At 43.4% G+C, this 19,707-nt stretch overlaps 1 protein-coding gene across 7 annotated transcripts in view; it reads left to right on the top strand.

Moving 5' to 3' along the window:
- The first annotated feature begins 850 nt into the window (after positions 1-850).
- Positions 851-19,707, top strand: part of VPS53 (VPS53 subunit of GARP complex) — a 140,997-nt gene continuing 122,140 nt past the window's right edge. For 5 of the 7 annotated variants that reach the window (XR_010408670.1, XR_010408673.1, XR_010408671.1 and 2 more), the window contains exons 1-4: positions 851-1,081; positions 3,465-3,545; positions 12,949-12,998; positions 14,476-14,542. Coding sequence is in view for 2 of the 7 variants with exons in the window: in XM_045889581.3 (XP_045745537.1) it covers positions 995-1,081; positions 3,465-3,545; positions 12,949-12,998; positions 14,476-14,542 (285 nt within the window). In the remaining 5 variants the exon portion in view is untranslated. The remainder of the gene's footprint in view (positions 1,082-3,464; positions 3,546-12,948; positions 12,999-14,475; positions 14,543-19,707) is intronic. The other 2 variants (XR_010408674.1, XM_045889580.3) reach the window with 1 other exon arrangement.

Here is a 19,707-nt window from a genome sequence, read left to right as displayed (position 1 = left end):
TGTTTAACTAGTAAAACAACTCTTCCTTGGCTGCCATCGCCTCATTGTTTTAAGTGTCTGGAGGAAAAGTGGTTCCACAGGGTAATCGGGCCTCTCTTTCCTTTGCGGTGCATAAGAGCTAGGCACCCTAATATTACCTGTATTACTAGCTTAAATTTGCATAGCGCTTTCTATCCTTGCAGCTTATGCAGGGCAGATGGAGTGATTTGCTCAAGAGCCCACAGCTTATCTATCAATCTTGGAATGGGACTTAGACTCCAGATACTGAGTCTCAGAAAGTAAACATTCCCCAGCGGCGGAGCACTGTCTAATCTGGCTCTGCACGCCCATCAGTGCCTCCCGCCCCAAGGAGAAGCTGCAGACACCCCCAGAAAACTCTGCCTCGAGGCTTGGCACATGGGGAACTTAACTGTCAAGTGGACGCTGTCCCTCCGACCAACTGTCCTTGGCAACATCGCCACTTACCAGCTGGGGTCATTTCTCCCCCCGGTGGCAGGGGGACACCTACTGCCACTGACCAAGGGGGCCCTGGGAGCTGTAGGATCGCCGGCTTCGCGGCCTGTGAGGGCTGTTGTCGGTCGGTCGCGACGTCGGGGCTTACCCTCACTTGGGGGTCCTGCCAGGGCGGCCAGGCCCTCCCCAACACCGGGGCCTTCAGTGGGGGGCGCGCCCTCGGCGAGGTGAAGCGGGACCCCATCATGTTAAGGAGAGCTGAGGGCAGGCAGGAGCCGCCGGACCACAGGGCTGCCCCGGGAGACTCCCGGAACGTGACCGGAACGCCTGCCTCCTCGGGGCGACCAGAGGTCAGTCCTCCGCTATCCCAGAGTGCCCCGGATCCCGGAAGTGCCCGGCTTTCCGGAAGTGCCCGGCTGGCTGACGGAGAAGGGGTTTGCCTGAACGCGGCCAGGAGAGGGTTGTGGTGCTGGAGCTTGGGTGACGGCTGGAGGAGCGACTCGGGGTTGAGGTGGGCTTCAGGAGAGAGCTGGGCGGCGGGATGATGGAAGAGGAGGAACTGGAGTTCGTAGAGGAGCTGGAAGCCGTGCTGCAGCTCACGCCTGACGTGCAGCTCGCCATCGAGCAGGTGAGCGTTCCGCCCCCTGAGGGGAGGAGAGCGGAGGATGGGGAAGTCTGGGGGTGGGGCCGGGAGGAAGCGCCTTTTGGACCGAGAGGTGGGAACTAGGCGCTGAAGGGAAAGGAAAGGGTTGGGGGGGAGGTGGTGGTGGGAAGGGGTTTCTGAATCTAAGGGAGGGAGAGAGCCCTTTCTAGGCCTTGATTGTCTTTGGAGGGTAAGGCGTCCTGGTGGGTTTGGGCAAAGGAACCGTGAAAGCCCCTCGAAAGCATGAACCTGGAAGAAGGGAGTTCACGGACACCAACCTTCAGATTTGGGGGTTTATTTGCCAGGCTGGTGTGCCACCGCTCCCGATTCTCAATCTAGTCCTTTGTGAGGGATTCGGAATTGAGAGGAGGAGCAACTTTAATACCCGAAGCGGATCGCTGAGCAGAGGGGACAAGGTTGAAAAAGGACCCCTTTACTATACTTAAGTGGTTGAGAATTCCTGCTATTGATTAGTTTGGATTAGACTGAAGAATATTCCCCGGAGGCCTTCTTCCCTTCAAGGACTCCTAGGTTGACTAAATTCTCTTTTCAAGTTTATTGAGTTTTGAAGAGTAGTGATATTAGAAATAGTCATCTGGACCCTTGTGCAGGGTATTGCTCTTGATAAAGGGAGAGGATTTCCCTTAAAGGAATTGGTGTAGGGGATAAGATTGAAGAAAGGAGGGTTATGCCACATTTAGGGACCACCGGGAAGTTTTTTGAAGTAAAGCCTTGCTACTGTTACTGCTAATAGTTAATATTTATTGAGCATTAACACTCTAGGTCTGTCATTGTACTAATTTATTTGTATTGTGCCATTTAGAGATTTTTGGATGTGTGTTTTTCTACCAGTGGTTGGATTACCCATACAAAGCACATTTGGTACATCCTGAGGATGCCAGACCGTTGGGCAAAGGTTTAGCTGTTCAGGCCACAGTTCCCCACCCACCTGCATCGGACAGAAGAAGACATGCATTTCATTTTCTCTTTGGACCTAGTGCGCTCTAATAGAAGAAACAAACAATGCAATCAATTACCGTTTGGCAAGGATTTTAGAAGAGCACATTTTTGCTATTTCTTAATAAGACAGTTCTAGCATAAGTTTATGTAATAAGCAGACATAAGAAAAGAATTGGCTTTCAGAATGACTATTTTGAGCTGGTAAAATTCAGTGCTCGGGATCACGTGACTGCTTTTTTTTTTTTTTAAAGATTTATTTATTTATTTATTTGTCAGAGAGAGAGAGAGAGAGAGAGCACAAGCAGGGGGAGCAGCGGACAGAGGGAGAAGCAGGCTCCCAGGAGCCTTGGGATCATGACCTGAGCCGAAAGCAGACGCCTAACTGCCTGAGCCACCCAGGCATCCCTCGACTGCTTTTATAATCTACCTTGTTATATATTTTTCAAGTTGTAGCTTTTGAAGGGAGTTATTTTTCAGAAGGCATTATTCTTTCTTCTTTTAAAGAGATGGACAGTTCCCGAAGGCAAGCTCCATTTCCTGACACTGTCTGAAGCATAAAAATTGCTTTGATGCATAGTGAATTCTAATGCTGAGGCGTCCCAGAGACGTAGTGCATAAATCTTTTATCAAGGCTTCTTTAGTACAGTCATGTCATCAGCTCGTTTAATCTGATAATGGACAACGCCGGTTTATTTTTCCTTGTCCATGGGATTTTGTTGATATCTGTGGAACTTGCCACTCTTGCACATTCTGTTAGTTGCATCAAGATGTTAAAATTACAGGGGCGCCTGGGTGGCTCAGTCGTTAAGCGTCTGCCTTCGGCTCGGGTCATGATCCTGGGGTCCTGGGACCGAGCCCTGTGTCGGGCTCTCCGCTCCGCGGGAAACCTGCTTCTCCCTCTCCCACTCCCCCTGCTTGTGTTCCCTCTCTCGCTGTGTCTCTGTCAAATAAATAAATAAATAAATAAATAAATAAATAAATAAATAAATAAAATTACAGATGTTGGTGAAAATTAAAGATTTACTTTAACATATTTTACTGAGCAATTGTTGTGTGTTAGGCCTTATAAGGTGAAAAAAGATATGTTTTTTGCCTTCAAAGAATTTACCATCCAGTAGGAAGGAAAGAAATAATACATAAGGGGCGCCTGGGTGGCTCAGTTGGTTAAGCGACTGCCTTGGGCTCAGGTCATGATCCTGGAGTCCCTGGATCGAGTCCCGCATCGGGCTCCCTGCTCGGCGGGGAGTCTGCTTCTCCCTCTGACCCTACCCCATCTCATGTGCTTTCTCTCATTCTCTCTCTCTCAAATAAATAAATAAAATCTTTAAAAAAAAAAAAAAAGAAAGAAATAACACATAAAACAAGACAGAAAGATGACAGTTATTTTTAATCCCCTGTCTTTGTTTAGGTGTTTCCAAGCCAGGATCCTCTAGATCGAGCAGATTTCAATGCTGTGGAGTATATCAATACCCTGTTCCCAACAGAACAAGTGAGTATAGAGTTTCCTTCATTTCAGTGGTTTCTGGCTCATCCTAAGTGTTATGATTGGTGTGTTATACTACACAATCTAAGGAGACTTGATAAACAAGTGAGAGTTAAATTCAGATCAAACCCCATTGTAACTGATTGGGAGTGGGAGGTAGCTTATACCAAATACTGTTGTGTGAGAGTGAAATTCTTTGTATTGTGAGCATATTATTAGAAGTTATACCTTTAGCTTATAAGAGTCCCCCCACATTTTCCATAGTATATTAGGAAGTAGGAAGGATTTTTAAAACTAATAGGGAAGAGTGGGAGTGAAGTGGACAGGATAACCCTAGAATCATAACGCTACTTTCACTCCTATTTTCAGACTTTATTTTTCACTTTGTTGTGTTGGGTGATTTGCCTATACAGATGAGTTTTTCTTACAAAATTGGTTTTTGGGTGTGTAGGTGAGAAGTAGATCAGAATTAGGAACAGCAGAGCTTGGGGCACCTGGGTGGCTCAGTCGGTTAAGCCTTCAACTCTTGATCTCAGGGTCCTGAGTTCAAGCCCCACTTTGGGCTTGTGGAGCCTGCTTTAAAAAAAAAAAAAAAAAAAAAAGCAGAGTTGGGAGGTCAGCAAGAGTTCTGCTTGTTTTTTCATTTATGAATTCAAAAAATGATCAGTGGGCACCTGTCAGGTATTATTAGTCACGGTGCTAGGCGCTGGAGACAGAAAGATGAATAACGGGGCGCCTGGGTGGCTCAGTCGGTTGGGTGGCTGCCTTCGGCTCAGGTCATGATCCCAGGGTCCTGGGATCGAGCCCCGCATCGGGCTCCTTGCTCAGCGGGCAGCCTGCTTCTCTCTCTGCCTCTGCCTGCCGCTCCCCCTGCTTGTGCTCTCTCTCTCACTGTCTCTCTCTCTATGTCAAATAAAAATAAATAAAATCTTTAAAAAAAAAAAAAGAAAAAGAAAGATGAATAACGCCCAGTCCATGCCCCCTTGAAGTGTACATGATCAAGGTTGGAGGGAGACACTGGTGAATCCTGGAAGAGAGGTATGCAATGGTTTAGTGAGGAATAGGGAACAGTTTTTCTTAAGAAAATCATAACCTCAGAGAGGAGGCAGCCCTTTTGCCAAATCTTAAAGGAGTCATTCCTTCACTTAGTCAGAGGCATTTATTAAGTGTCTACTAAGTGCCAGCACTGTTTAGAAACTGGAGAGAAATGGTAAACGTGATGGGCAAGTTCCTGTTCTCGTGGAGTCTAGTGTAAGGAAGAAGACAATAAACAGATCAACAAATACATATAAAAGAAATTATCAAGCGTGGTTGATGCTGTGGTAAAAAGCAGGCACAGCAATAGAACATGACAGCATGGGGCGGGGTGGGGGGTGCTTTTTTAGATGGGTGGTTAGGGGAGGCCTCCGTGAGGTACTTACCTATAAACCGAGACTTGATACCTGTGAAGGGGCCAGGCTTGTGGCAGTCTGGCAGAACAGTGTTCAAGGCAGAGTGAACCACTAGGTGAATCTTCCAGGATGACAGGGAAAGAAGGTCATTCTAAGCACAGGGCAAAGGCTCAGAGGTGAGAAACAAAGTGCGCTCAGGGAGCATGGCTTCCTAGGAGATGGGGCTGAAGGGGTTGGCAGAGCAAGAGCCCTGAAGGGACTCTGTTCTCTGGGCTTGCAGACTCCAGTTTTGTGGATACCACACACCTTGCAGTGAAATGTTTTTCACTGGGCTAAATTTTAAGCTTGTATACCCTCAAAATACTATGCACATATCCTAGTACCGATCTTAAATAAATTGGGTTTTAGTAGTGTTTGTCATATATATAATAAAAATAGAGGTTTTAATGTTTTCTCTTCACACTCTAATGGGCATTATCGCAAACCCCTTGGGGATGTGCACACCCTGCACTGGAGACTGTGACTCTAGGCAGTGGGTGTTCATTCAGGGACTCTTGTCAGAATCATGACTGGATCAGATCCACATTTTAAAAATTCCACCTGGCAGCAGTGCGGAGGATGAACCAGGGGACGGCAGAACTGGAAGGCAGGGAGACCAGTTAGCAGACTCCTGTGATGGATCACTTAAGAGGCAGACAGGAGAACCTGAGTGAACACTGGGATGGAGAGAGCAAGATCGGAAAGCTATTTAGGAGTCAGGAGTCAGAATTTGGTGGTTGAAAGGACGTAGAATCTAAAATTTCCTCACTTACTGAACAAAAAACACCTCCTCTGCCTAGTTCTCAAAGAAATTTGGGGCTAGAGGCTGAACAAGATAGATTTGGTCCTTACCAACATAGAGTTTCCAGTCTACCTTGATCGGTAATAATCACACCATGAACAGATTAATAACAGTAAGTTATTATGACTCTACAATGACTTGTTTGTATAATTATTATTACTTGTTGCTTGCTCTCAAAAGAGTCCTCAGTTCTGCTACAACTATAATAATAGTTAACATTTATTGGGCACACCAGACACCATTCTAAACATTTAATAGTAATATATTTACCACCTTGTTAACATGCTTGTTTTTTTGTTGTTGTTGTTTTGGGTTGTTTTTTTTAAGATTTTATTTATTTGAGAGAGAGATCTCGAGCAGGGGGGATGGGTAGAGGGAGAAGCAGACTCCCCGCTGAGCAGGGAGCCCAACTTGGGATTTGATCCCAGGACCCCAGGATCATGACCCAAGCTGAAGGCAGACACTTAACCAACTGAGCCACCCAGGTACCCCCAATATGCTTGTTTTATGATGAGAACAAGGAAGAACAGAGAGAGAAAGAATGCTCAGCTTAAATGTGATAGCAATGCCATGAAGAAAGCATGCTGAGTACTATGAAAACGGAGCACCCACGGCCTTACATATTAAGTCTGAGCGATCCAGAAAGACTTCACTGAAGAAATGGCATTTCAGTTGCATGTGACTCACACCAAATGAAGGATTTTGAACTTTGATTTCTAGCCTGCCGACTGGGTGGATGTTGACACCTTTACCCTAAGTTGGGAGTAAGAAGAGTAGGCTTCGGTGGTAAATAGGGTAGGAGTAGGGTGTAAGAGTGAGCTAAGTTTTGAACATTTTTGGGCCATCCAGGTGGAAATATGTACTTGGATATTTGAGTCTGGAGCTCATAATCTCCGTAATTGTTAATATTTTGGCACATATTCTTCCAAACTTTTTCTAACAGACATGTTAATTTTTTCAAATGAGGTTGGAAAAATGGTATGATTCTCTGTGATTGTCTTTGAAGTTTCACAGATAGCCTTTAGAGCTCATTGTTTTCTGTGAAAGGAATTCTAGGAATTAGCTAGAGATAGAAATTTGGGAACAACTGGTATAAAGGCAGCAGTTTTGGCTGTGAAAATGTCATCTGCCCCACCCTATCAAGAAGGCAGACTCATCAAAACAAAAATAACTGTTAGATTTGGAAATTATACAGGAAACCACCAGGTTCTTACTTCTTCCTGGTTTGTTTTTGTATGTATTTGATTTTAAATAACTAAAGGTATAGGGCATGTCGGTGGCTCAGTCGGTTAAGTGTCTGCCTTTGACTCAGGTCATGATCCCGGGGTCCTGGGATCGAGCCCCGCGTTGGGCTCTCTGTTCAACAGGGAGCCTGCTTTTCCCTCTCCCTCTGCTCCTCCCCCTGCTTATGCTCTCTCTCTCCCTCTCTGTCAAATGAATAAATAAAATCTTTAAAAAATAAAAATAAATAAACTGAAGGTAGCACTAAACATTTGTTATAACACAGATTCAGTTATATGTCTTACCTAATTATGACTCCATGTATATGATAATATATAGTGAAGTATTTTTTTATTTTTTTAAAAGATTTTATTTATTTATTTGACAGAGAGCGAGAGAGCACAAGCAGGGGGAGCAGCAGACAGAGGGAGAGGAAGAAGCAGGCTCCCTGCTGAGCAAGGAGCCCCATGCGGGATGGAACTCAATCCCAGGATCCTGGGATCGGGATCTGAGCCAAAGGCAGATGCTTAACTGACTGAGCCACCCAGGAGCCCTGTAATGAAGTTTCTTAGCAAACTAAGAAAATTTATGACACAAGGTTATATTATTTTTCCAATCCTGGATTTATATTTAGCAGTTCATTTTCCAACCCAGATTCCCATGGACCTTAATAAAAAGGTAATAGAAAATAGTGGCATGATTTAGAATTTCTTTCACCTCTTGCTAGATCTTGGGCAAAACCCACCTATATCATGGACCTGCAGTGAATTCTTCTGAATCATGAGTTTAGAATATTTACAGTAGATGTCAGTAGATATAGAATAAATTTAGTGTCACTCTAAGGAGGAGAAGGATGTGTATGTGGGTTCTATTGAGTAGCAGTTACTTGCAAGTCTGTGGTTGCCTGGAGGCAAGGAGATCCCTAGATGTTTCTAACTCGCTAGGTCCAAGTGGGAGGAACTCAGTTTTCTGTATTTAATAGGGCTCTCTGGTAGTTCTAAAGAGTAGCCAGGTTTGGTAGCAATGATCTGGAAAACTTTTCTAGTCTCCTAGTAGAGAACTGAAGATAATCATTTGTCATGTTTTCATTAGAGGTTTGATTAGGGGAATCTAGATAAAATCTGTTAAAAAATGACTATGGGGCACCTGGGTGGCTCAGTTGGTTGGGCGACTGCCTTCAGCTCAGGTCATGATCCCAGGGTCCTGGGATCGAGTCCCGCATCGGGCTCCCTGCTCTGCAGGGAGCCTGCTTCTCCCTCTCCCACTCCCCCTGCTTGTGTTCCCTCTCGCGCTGTGTCTCTCTCTGTCAAATAAATAAATAAAATCTTTAAAAAATAAAAATAAAAAATGACTATGAAACTAATAAAACTAAGAACTTTGAAAGAAGAGTCATGTGGGGCGCCTGGGTGGCTCAGTCGGTTAAGCATCTGCCTTCGGCTCAGGCCATGATCCCAGGGTCCTGGGATCGAGCCCCGCATCGGGCTCCCTGCTCTGCGGGGAGCCTGCTTCTCCCTCTGCCTGCCGCTCCCCCTGCTTGTGTTCCTGCTCTCACTATGTCTCTCTCTGTCAAATAAATAAATAAATAATTAAAAAAAAAAAAGAAAGAAGAGTCATGTGAAGCTGTTTTTAATGACCCCCAAAATGCTCTGGGTCTATGTCGTTAAGTGAAAACAGTAAGATGCCAAATTGTTTATCATCCCAGTTTAATTTTTTTTTAAGCCACATATTTGCTTAGAAGGAACAGTAGAAAGCAATATACCAAAATGCTAATGGTGATTATTTTCTAATGGAGGTACAGTGGGGAGTTCTGTATTTTCTATAATCAGCAAGAATTGCTTTTAGATTCGGGAAAGACTTTCAGGGGCGCCTGGGTGGCTCAGTCAGTTAAGCGGCTGACTTTGGCCCAGGTCATGATCTCAGGGTCCTGGGATCAAGCCCCGCATCAGGTTCCTGCTCAGCAGGGAGCCTGCTTCTCCCTCCCCCCCTGCTGTGCTCACTCTCTGTGTCAAATAAATAAAACCTTAAAAATTAAAAAAGAAGGGACGCCTGGGTGGCTCAGTCGGTTAAGCGTCTGCCTTCGGCTCAGGTCATGATCCCAGGGTCCTGGGATCGAGTCCCGCATCGGGCTCCCCGCTCCACGGGGAGCCTGCTTCTCCCTCTGCCTCTGTCTCTCTCTCTCTCTCTCTCTGTCTCTCATGAATAAATAAATAAAGTCTTTAAAAAAAAAAAATTTAAAAAGAAGGAATCAGGGAATACTTTTCAATAATTAAAACATTTTTAAATGATAAAACTGTACAACCGCATTATAACTAAACTAGATGGGTGATTCTCAAAGAGGAGATGTATCACCTCCAGCCAGGGTCACCAATCTGGATTCTTCTTTGTTGTTTCTGAGCCTTCCTGCCTGGCATCTTTAATGGCATAAAAGTCCCTCGAGTAAATGTGGACTGATTTATTTTAACTTTTCTACTATGGTCATTTAGGTTGTTACCTGCTCCCTTAAATGCAGTTGAATATCTGAAGGCGTACATATTTTGAATTATTCTTAAAAAAATTGTTACGGCTTAAGCAAGAACTTCATGTTTAAGGAGTATAAATTTAAGAATTGGTTACTCTGCCACCCAAATCAATATTTACTGTGGTGGAATGACCTCCAAGTTATATTGTTAAGTGAAAAAAGTATGATGCAAGACAATGTACATTATATAAAGGAGGGGACATAAATTATGGACATGCTTTAGATACATAGACTGTTTCTGGGGAGCTACAAAAGAAACCGGCTCAGAGCCATTGCCTGTCTGCAGAACTGGGTTAGACGGGCAGGACAGGGGCAGAGGAAGCCTTGCTTTTCACTATTTCTCCTCTTGTACTATTTGCATTTTTGGTCATGTCCATGTTTTACCAATTTCAAATAGATTACTATTTTTTTTTAAGATCTTATCTATTTATTTGAGACAGGGAGGAAGAGAGAGAGAGAGCACCAGTGGTGGGGAGGGGCAGAGGGAAAGGGAGAAGCAGGCTCGCCACTGAGCAGGGAGCTCGACTTGGGCCTCGATCCCAGGACCCTAAGATCATGACCTGAGCCGAAGGCAGACACTTAACCGACTGAGCCACCCAGGCGCCCCTAGATTACTGTTTTAAATTTTGGTGTAATTATCCATTCTCAGAAAACATACAAGAATTGTATATCGAATTCATGGCTACCTTTCACCCAGATTCTCCAAATGTTAACATTTTTAAATAGTTCATTTTAAATACCAAAACAAAAAAATGTTTTTAAAGGAATGGGTTCCAGCAGAGATAGTCACACTGTTATGCCCAATTTACACGTGAGGAAGCATAAATTCCGAGAGGCTGAACGGCTTGCCCTCTGTACATGGAGCAGGTTTGTAGTGGCAGAGCTGGGCCAAATCTAGGTCCTCCGACAAACAGCTCCTGTTACCACAGTGGTGACTTATACCCAGGCTGGTTTCAGAGTGACTTGACAGCAGATTCCTCAATTAAAATAACTTCTCTTTTCTGAGAGTCATCTTCACCTCAGTCTGGATTTCTGAAAATTCTGAGTAACCACTGCCTTTGTCAAAACAGTAGACAAGATGTAAATGGCCTGGTCTGACATCTCAAACACTGAGACCTGGTTCTTGGCAGGCTCCTGGCCTCCTCCTGCCACTAAACCACATTGTGTTTATAAACACAATTCCTATATCACCCCCGATTCCTTCTCAGGTAAAATATCTGTTGAGGGAAAGGGAAAGAGGAGTTATAAAATTATATTTTGACAACTTGAGTTAAAATGGAGCTATAAAATTGTACTATCTCTATACCACTAGGGGGCACCATTACCTCGCATTTTCTGCTGGCTAAGGTTGGAAATCGTCCGTTTGTTTTTGTCATTGTCTTAAAAATAGAAATAATGTTATTATAATTACAGTAGCAATGTGTAGCCAGTGTAGAGCAATTAGTAAATACTTATAGGCAAAAAGAAGAAAAAAATTAAAATCCTTTCTTAGATTACAACTACTGCTACTGATTTCATAGTTTACAGCTGCTAGTATAGGTTACAAAGCTACCAATGTCTGTCCTTCCAGACATTTTTTCTAATGGACCTACAAATTCAGAAAAAATAGATTTATTTATTTATCGAAATATAATATATTGCAGACACCTACATAAATCATAAATATACAACTTGATGAATTTTCACAAAATGATTACAGCCATGTAATCACCATTCAGATCAAGAAATAAGACACTAGGGGTGCCTGGGTGGCTCAGTTGAGCATCCACCTCTTAATTTTGGCTCAGGTCATGATCTCAGGGTCCTGGGATTGAGCCCTGTGTGGGGCTCTGTGCTCAGCTTGGAGTCTAAGATTCCCTCTCCCTCTCCCCACACTCGCTCCTGTGCTTTCACACTCTCTTGCTCACTTGCTCGCTCGCTCTCTCAAATAAATAAATGAACAAATAAATAAAATCTTAAAAAAAGGGAGGGTGCACCTGGGTGGCTCAGTCAGTTAGGCGTCCAACTCTTGGTTTTGGCTCAGGTCATGATCTCCTGGTTGGGAGATCCAGCCCTGCATTCAGCTCCATGCTCAGTGGGGAGTCTGCTTCCCCTCTCCCTTTGCCCCTCTTCCTGCTTGTGCACTCTCTCTGTGAAATAAATAAAAAGAAGACATTAATACATCTTTTTAAAATTTTTTAAAAAGACACTGGGTGTTATACATGAACAATGAATCATGGAACACTACATCAAAAACTAATGATGTAATGTATGGTGATTAACATAACAATAAAAAATTAAAAAAAATTTTTTTTAATGTATCTATTTGAGAGAGAGTGTTGGGGGTGCAGAGGGAGAGAATCTCAGAGAATCTCAAGCAGACTCCCCTCCGAGGGCAGTGCCCACCCTCGGGCTTGATCTCAGGACCCTGAGATCATGATCTGAACCAAAATCAAGAGTCAGGCACTTGGGCGCCTGGGTGGCTCAGTTGTTCAGCGTCTGCTTCAGCTCAGGTCATGATCCCGAGGTCCTGGGATCGAGCCCCGCATCGGGCTCCCTGCTGAGCAGGAAGCCTGCTTCTCCCTCTCCCACTCCCCCTGCTTGTGTTCCCTTTCTCGCTGTGTCTCTCTCTGTCAAATAAATAAATAAAATCTTAAAAAAGAGTCCAGCACTTAACCGACTGAGCCACCCAGGTGCCCCTATCTTTAGATGGACCCTTCTTGCCTCCTCACAGTAACTACCTTCTTCAGAGATAACCGCTATGCTGCTGGCTTCTAACATGAGAGAATAGTCTCATTCATTTTTGAATTTTATATGTATGGAGTCGTACAATATATGCTCTTGTATCTGGCTTTTTTTGGTGCAAAATTATATTAGTAAGATTTATCCTTGTTGTTATGTGTTGTAGTCATTTGTTTTTGTTCCTGTATTTTGTTTTATGAATTTGTCACAATCCTATATACCAGGGATTGGAGAACTTTCTATAAAGGGCTGGATAGTAAATATTTTAGGTATTGTGGACCATTCTGTCTCTATTGCAACTATTCACCTCTACCTTTGTAGCTCAAAGGCAGCTGTAGATACGTAAATGAGTGGGCATGACTGTGTTCCAATAAAACTTTATTTTCAAAAACTAGATACCAAGATGGAATTTGCAGTAGTTGCCAACAACTGCTATACTTTTTTTTTTTAAGATTTTATTTATTGATTTATTTATCTATTTAGAGAGCAGGGGGAGGGGCAGAGGGAGAGAGAGAGACTCTCAAGCAGACCCCCCCTGAGTGCAGATCTCGACATGGCTGGATCTCTGTTTTTGTTTGTTTCTTTTTTTAAATAAAATTGTGTCACACTATGATGAAATTTTTTGACATATCATAAATAGTCTTGATAGCTCATTTCTGTAAAAAGAGGAACTCTAGAAAGTGAAATAATAGCTGTCACTTTCCTTCTTTATTGTAGTCTCTGGCAAACATAGATGAAGTCGTGAACAAAATTAGACTGAAAATAAGGTAAGTAACACCATATGATTATTAATAATTAATGGAAAGTATGCTGTTAATTTAGTTAATCACGTTCTGGATCACACTTACCTGTTAAAACACCGAAATCTCAAGTTTGCTGTTTATGACAATTTTTTAAAAAATAATTCTTTTATCTTGGTTTCCATATGAACCTCATGGCAAAGCATTTGATTCTTTCATCAGTCTTCGATTATTTATAAGTAGGGAAGGAAGCTTTAACCATTCAAAATGGTTGGTCATAAAAGGGGGCAAAAGCATTTCTACTGTATTTTTAATAGTTTTATTTCCTTAGCAGATTTACCTTTTTTTTTACTCCCAAGGCTTAGATAAAAGGATGGGCATATACATGTATCCCTTGGCCACGTACCAGCTAACAGGATGGTCAGATCTGCTGGTTGGCATTTGTGGTAGCCCAAGATTAAATGTTGTGATTAATCTAGGATGTGCTTGTCAGAGTTAGACATCAAGTGTCCTTCCTGCCTAGTAGCCTTTTTCTGGTTTATCCACATCTGGATTTCCAGTTTTGATATACAGCAGATGGTCAGTGTCTGTTCACTGTAATTAATATTATAGTGGTTGATGTCATTACTTCAAATACATTTTTGGGGAGTTTTTTTGTTTGATTTTTGATGAGGAGAAGCCTTCATTTTGAATCCAGGGGATGGTTTCTTTTTCCCTTACAAGCTTTGGGTCTTTCAGTGAAGACCTTTGCCATGAATATATTGTTTAGTTGGACGCCTCTCATTGTTTTGATGGACTTCAGCTATAACAATCTTAGTAGAGACTGCTAAGTTGTCCAGGATTTGCACAGAAAATGGGAATTTCCTAACGATCCCCAAATCACTGCAGACTGGTTATTTTCAGCTTTCTCCCAACATACCTTTAAAAGATTCTTTATATGAAAAATGAAATTGATCTAAATTTCTCTGGCTGAGGTGCCACTAAATGGTCGCTGTGGGAGCCAGAGGTCGCAGACCCACTTACCACACAGCTTGCACAATCAGGGCCCAGAGGGTGAAGCACTGATGTCATGTGGCACTCTAGCTCCTTAACCCTTTAAGGTTTCTGAGGAAGTTACTGAGGATTTTGTGTGGGGTAATTTGAATTCTCTGACTTGTCCCCATAAAGTTTCAGCAACATCGTCATCCCTGGTTTTCTCCACTGAAAAATACTAAACGTTACATTGGCCCATTTGGACAGCTCTGAATATTAAGTAAGAGTAGCCTTTTTAAAAGACAAAGACTCCTCCTCAGTCTGCGCTGGGCTTGGCTTCTTACACTACTGTTACTGCCTTAGCAAGGGTCCGGGGCCCCAGTCTTCCTTATATCGCTCAGACTTGTTTGGTTTTCTGGACAAGTAGTTGCAACCAGCAGAAGTTGATGGGTAAGTTATCACCTCTTTTTCTTTTGGTCACCCTAGGATGGAGGTTGTTTTAATGATTCTTATCCTTTAACTTTTTCACTAGGAGACTGGATGACAATATTCGAACTGTTGTAAGAGGTCAAACAAATGTGGGGCAGGATGGCAGGCAAGTAAGTAACTTATTCATACTCTCCAGATTTCTTCATGACCCAACAACCAAATGACCAAAATGTTGATCCGCCTGCTTGTAGAGAGCACTTTCTTACTGAGGTGTCCCACACGCAGCAGGAAATGTGTCTGACTTGTCCCACTAATACCAGACCAGCAGTGAGCTCTCTCACTCAGTGTCTGCACAACCAGGAGCACACATAGCTCACCCAGGCCAAGGCCACGCAAGCCCAAATGAGAAAACCAAAGTTGTCTTGTCTTTCTCCTCAGTGTCAAGACATACATTCATTTCAAAGTTTTATAGTTCTTTTTGGATCTAACGGAGGAGGGCAGTTGCAAGGGAATGAAGGGGGAAAGGAGTGCATGGGGTGGAGGGATTCGTCCGTGACTGAGGGGCCAGAGGTTATCTCTTCACCATTTTCCTTTTTATTTGGATTCTGTTCTGTTTAGGCGTCGTATTTCAAAATTTGCTGTCATAACAGAGGTGTTGAGCACACCTTTTGTAGTCTTCCTCTCATGCTGTGTCTACTCTTCCTTTCAGTACTGAGTCAGGTCGCTGTGTGCCTCCGTAGTAGCTTCAGTTCTGGTATTTGTCCTCTTTGACATTTTGTAGTGCAACTCATTTCTTAAAATATACATTTGTGCTACCCAAATTTGGGGAGGAAGGGAGGTAATCATCCTACGAATAAATGTCCTGATCTCGCATACTCCTCTTTCTTCCACTAGGAGCTTACCGGTGTTAGGAGTCTTTTTCTTTTTCTTTTACATTTTTAGTTTTATCCATGTCCCTATTTCTCCTACATTTTGTGGCTTTCTTTTCCTCCTAATAATCATCTTCCATTGGCCTGTTTGTAAGTATCTACCTTCTTCCTTGTTGTCATCATCATCAGTATTTCTTATGGACATATTAGTGTCCTATAGCTGATCCAGTTTCCTGGTCCCTGCATGGTTCTTAGTCCTTATTGCTTTGTTTTTGTCATTTAGGTTTCTCCCGTGAAGCACCACTTCACAGGTGAGGCCTGTGTACATGGGGCCCTGGGAGGTAATTAAAGAGTAACAAGGTAGGGGCGCCTGGGTGGCTCAGTCATTAAGCATCTGCCTTCGGCTCAGGTCATGATCCCGGGGTCCTGGGATCGAGCCCCACATCGGGCTCCCTGCTCAGTGGAAAGCCTGCTTCTCCCTCTCCCACTCCCTCTGCTTGTGTTCCCTCTCTCGCAAGAGTAACAGGATAGTTTGCAAACACTCCAACCTCCTTCTGCCCTTTAGCTTTCCTCCTATATGTCTGGCCGTGTCATCTACCTCTTCAAAAACCTCAGTGGACTCTGTCTACCGAATTAAATCCAAATGTCTTTGCTTGGCATTCAAGGCCTCAATCCGCTTTTCCAGTTTTGCATCCTGCTGAGATCCATCCATACAGAAGACTCAGTGCCCTACAAGCACGCCCTCTGCTTTCTGAACCCATGTACTTCTTTTTGCCTAAAATTTTCTGTCCTCCTTTTCTTCTAGTAACTTCATCTCAAAATCTTAACCTAAGGCCCAGCTCAAATACAACTTTCTCCATGAAATTTTCTATTTAGCTCAGCTGGACATACAAAAGGAATCAGAATTTTAGATGTAGAGGGGACTTGGAACTCATTCTACAGATGAGCAGATTCATCCTGATATCCCTCAACTAGATGTATATCCTTTCTGCCCACAAACTCCCAGGCCTATGCCCATACTTTCCATTTGACTTTCATGGTCTCCTTTGACTTAACTAGTGAACACATCTTGTCTCCTTGACTAGTCTATAAGTTCCTTGAGGCAAGAACTGAATCGTCCTTATCTCTGTATTTCTCTCAACACATAGTTCACATGCAGTAATTTTATTCAACTGTATTGAATATGTGGTCTGTGTGAGACTAAAACAAAAGCCCTTTACCATAGAACATCATTATGATCAGTGTGTGTCCCCATAAAGCTGTTGAGAGCCTGATTAGTGTGTAACTAGTCCTGAATGACTACTATTTGAAATAATAACACAACTCTTTAGTGTGATTCAGCCTACGCTCAGAGTGGCTCACGAAAATACTTATGGGAGTCTCAGGTATTTCAAATTCCAAGAATGGGAAAATAATATGAATGATTCATCAGGATTTTTTGTTGGGTCATGCTATGTATGTTTTAACCAGTGGTCACAAACTAGCTAGCAGTGGTGGAGAGTCAGGCCCCAAATTAGACAGCAGGCAGGAATGTTGGCCTTCCCCACCTTCCCATATTAATAGGTTACAGGTTGCTGCAGCAGGGCAGGTCGTATTTCAGAGAGCAAGACCACATTTTCAAGAATGTTTAGATAGCATTTCAATCTGAGGTGGAGTTTTGTGTTCGTCTCCTTAGAATCCAGACAGAAAGGAAGCCCAGAAGAAATAATTGCTTTTCCTGTCATCCCCTCCATCTGTCTTTTCCAGCAGTTTGTAACACAAGCTGAGGTCGAGACTTTTTTTTTCCAGGGAGCTTTTGGGTCCCATCCTTCTCAACTCCAAGGGGTAAAAGTCTTGCTATCCACCCGGCTGGCTGGTGGTTTGCTGAAGAGAGACTCTTATTTGACTGGCACAGACTTGGGAGAGTTATAGATGTTCCAAAATACAGAGTTTTATAGGTCAAGAGGCCCCAGATTCCCCTCTTCCCTGGAATAGAGGAAAAGTCCGCCTTCAGAACTTGTTTCCTAAGCTTCTGAGGAACATTCGGGAGGAGGGCAATATTACGGACCGGAGGACATGTCATCTTGATTATGTTCAACCAGAACTGATGTGCTTTTTAATCTGTAAAGAAGGGGGAAATGTTTACTTCCTGTTCACAGTGTCTTAAAAGATATTTTTAGTAAAAATTTTTGAAAAGCGGTGCTTCTCACTACAAAATTATTTCTGAGGAGGCAGTGATTGAGAAATTGAGGACACAGTAAGGCACTTTCTTTGATTTTTGAGATTTCTGAAGTACCAGCTGCCTGGTTAGCACTCTGTTCCACATTTTGGAGAGCCTCTGATTGTTGACCACCTCCTACATGGCAGACTTGAACTGGTTTAGTCTGTGACCTCTTCTAACCAGACTGTGATGCTCATACAAAGTTAATACAGCACAGAATTCTCCCCATTTTCTTCTGCTGAAGTCATCAGGCAAAAGCTTTAATTAAATGCCCACATGTTTCAAACTTTGTGGATAAGATGAGTCAATTCGATTAATACAGGATCTCATATGCTCTGAACCTTCTGCAGCTTCCCGAGAATTAAAACAGACGGCTTGACTGTGGGTAGAAAGAGGTGAATAGAGGAGCGGGTTGGAAAAAGAAAAGGTTGGCATGTGATGTTTCAAGAGTGGCCAAAGCTTGACCAATTCCCAGTGTGCTCACTGAGAAACACCAAAAGCATCAGCCACTGGGCTTCTGTCTCTGTAGTGGAGCTTCGCTGTACTGTTACTATTGCAGCAGAGTAAGATTAAGATTCGGAAGGGGAAGAAACTGTTAATTGCCATCTCCAGCTCAGCTCACCAAAAGTTGATTGTAAGAAGCTTTAAGTATCCATAGTACAATCTTGCACCCAGTTCAGGAATCCTTTCTATGACAGCCCTGACATTTCATTGGCCTACTTCTGCTTGGACACTCACGGTGATGGGCAGCTCACTATGTTGTTGATGTACAGGACAGTCTCAGTCTATTCCAGTTTCGAATAGCTTTAATTGTAAGAAACTTCTTTCTTAGACTGAACTGAAATAGTAAAATAGATCTCATTGTAACATCTCATTGCTCTAGTTCTGCCAGCAGGATGGGTGTAAGCCTAATCCCTTTTCCTCATTATAGTTTCTAAAATTTTAAGTGGATATTATGTTCCTTTCTTAGTGTTCCTTTTTCTAGGCTAACCATTCTTAGTTTCTTCAGCTTTATGATCTGATTTCCAGACCCTTTATCATCCCGGTTGCCTTGCAGTTTGTCAACATCATTTTTAAAATGTGGTTCCTGGGGTGCCTGGGTGGCTCAGTTGGTTGAGCGACTGCCTTCGGCTCAGGTCATGATCCTGGAGTCCCTGGATCGAGTCCCGCATCGGGCTCCCTGCTCAGCGAGGAGCCTGCTTCTCCCTCTAACCCTCCCCCCTCTCATGTACTCTCTCTCATTCTCGCTCTCTCAAATAAATAAATAAATCTTTAAAAAAAAAAAAATGTGGTTCCTGGCCAGGAGTAGACATACTGTGTGGACACACAGTGGGACGGCTTACCTCCTTGTTCTGCACTGGGGCTGTTAATGTGGGAATTGGGGTTCAGGGGGACTGAAAATTATTATTAATTCCTGAAATTAATTATTCGTTTTTGTATGAATAGATTTATTTCTTGAGAGAGTACTCATTGATTTTTCTAAATTCTCTAAGGAGTGTGTGACTCTTCAAAGGTTAAGGACCACTGGTTTTAGACACTGTTCTCCCCTTACCTTGGGTGCAATTTTTGGCAGCCGTGTCACACTGTTGGCTTCTGCTGACAGTCGAGTTGGCAGTTCTCTGAAACCCCCAGGTCAAGAGTTACAAACAGATGTCCACAGAGCTAAGAAAGTGATCTAAATGGCTTCAGCAGGCCAGTGTGCATCCACATGTATCCCATGGGCGAATGAATGCCCTGTCTAAAGGGGACAGCCACAACCCAGTTCAAACCAGCTGTGGTCAGGCCTGAATGCAGACCCGGAGATGCCAGATCTATCAGTTTTTCAAGAGAAGCGGAAATCCGGATTTTTATGTGACTCTCCAGATTTTTAGATGTTGGCTTATTGTCTTTCACAAATACTGCTAAGGCCAAACAAAACACATCTATGCCAACAGTTTGCAACATCTGCCCCAGGTCTTTTTGCATATGAACTACTTTTCAACTTTTCCCTCCTCTGTTTAAGAGATTCTTTTTTTTTTTTTTTTTTTTAAGATTTATTTATTTGACACAGAGAGAGAGACAGCTAGAGAGGGAACACAAGCAGGGGGAGTGGAAGAGGGAGAAGCAGGCTCCTGGCTGAGCAGGGAGCCCGACGCGGGGCTTGATCCCAGGACCCCGGGGTCATGACCTGAGCCGGAGGCAGCCGCTTAAGGATTGAGCCACCCAGGCGTCCCTAAGAGATTCTTTTGAGATCAAGTGCCGGACTTTATGTGTGTCCCCCCCGCCG

The sequence above is a fragment of the Mirounga angustirostris genome, unplaced genomic scaffold (genome assembly GCF_029215605.1).
Source record: "Mirounga angustirostris isolate CCGP_5_RB_7025 unplaced genomic scaffold, mMirAng1.0.hap1 SCAF_17, whole genome shotgun sequence".
Taxonomy (NCBI): Eukaryota; Metazoa; Chordata; class Mammalia; order Carnivora; family Phocidae; genus Mirounga; species Mirounga angustirostris.
This window is presented reverse-complemented; position numbering and strand designations above follow the sequence as displayed.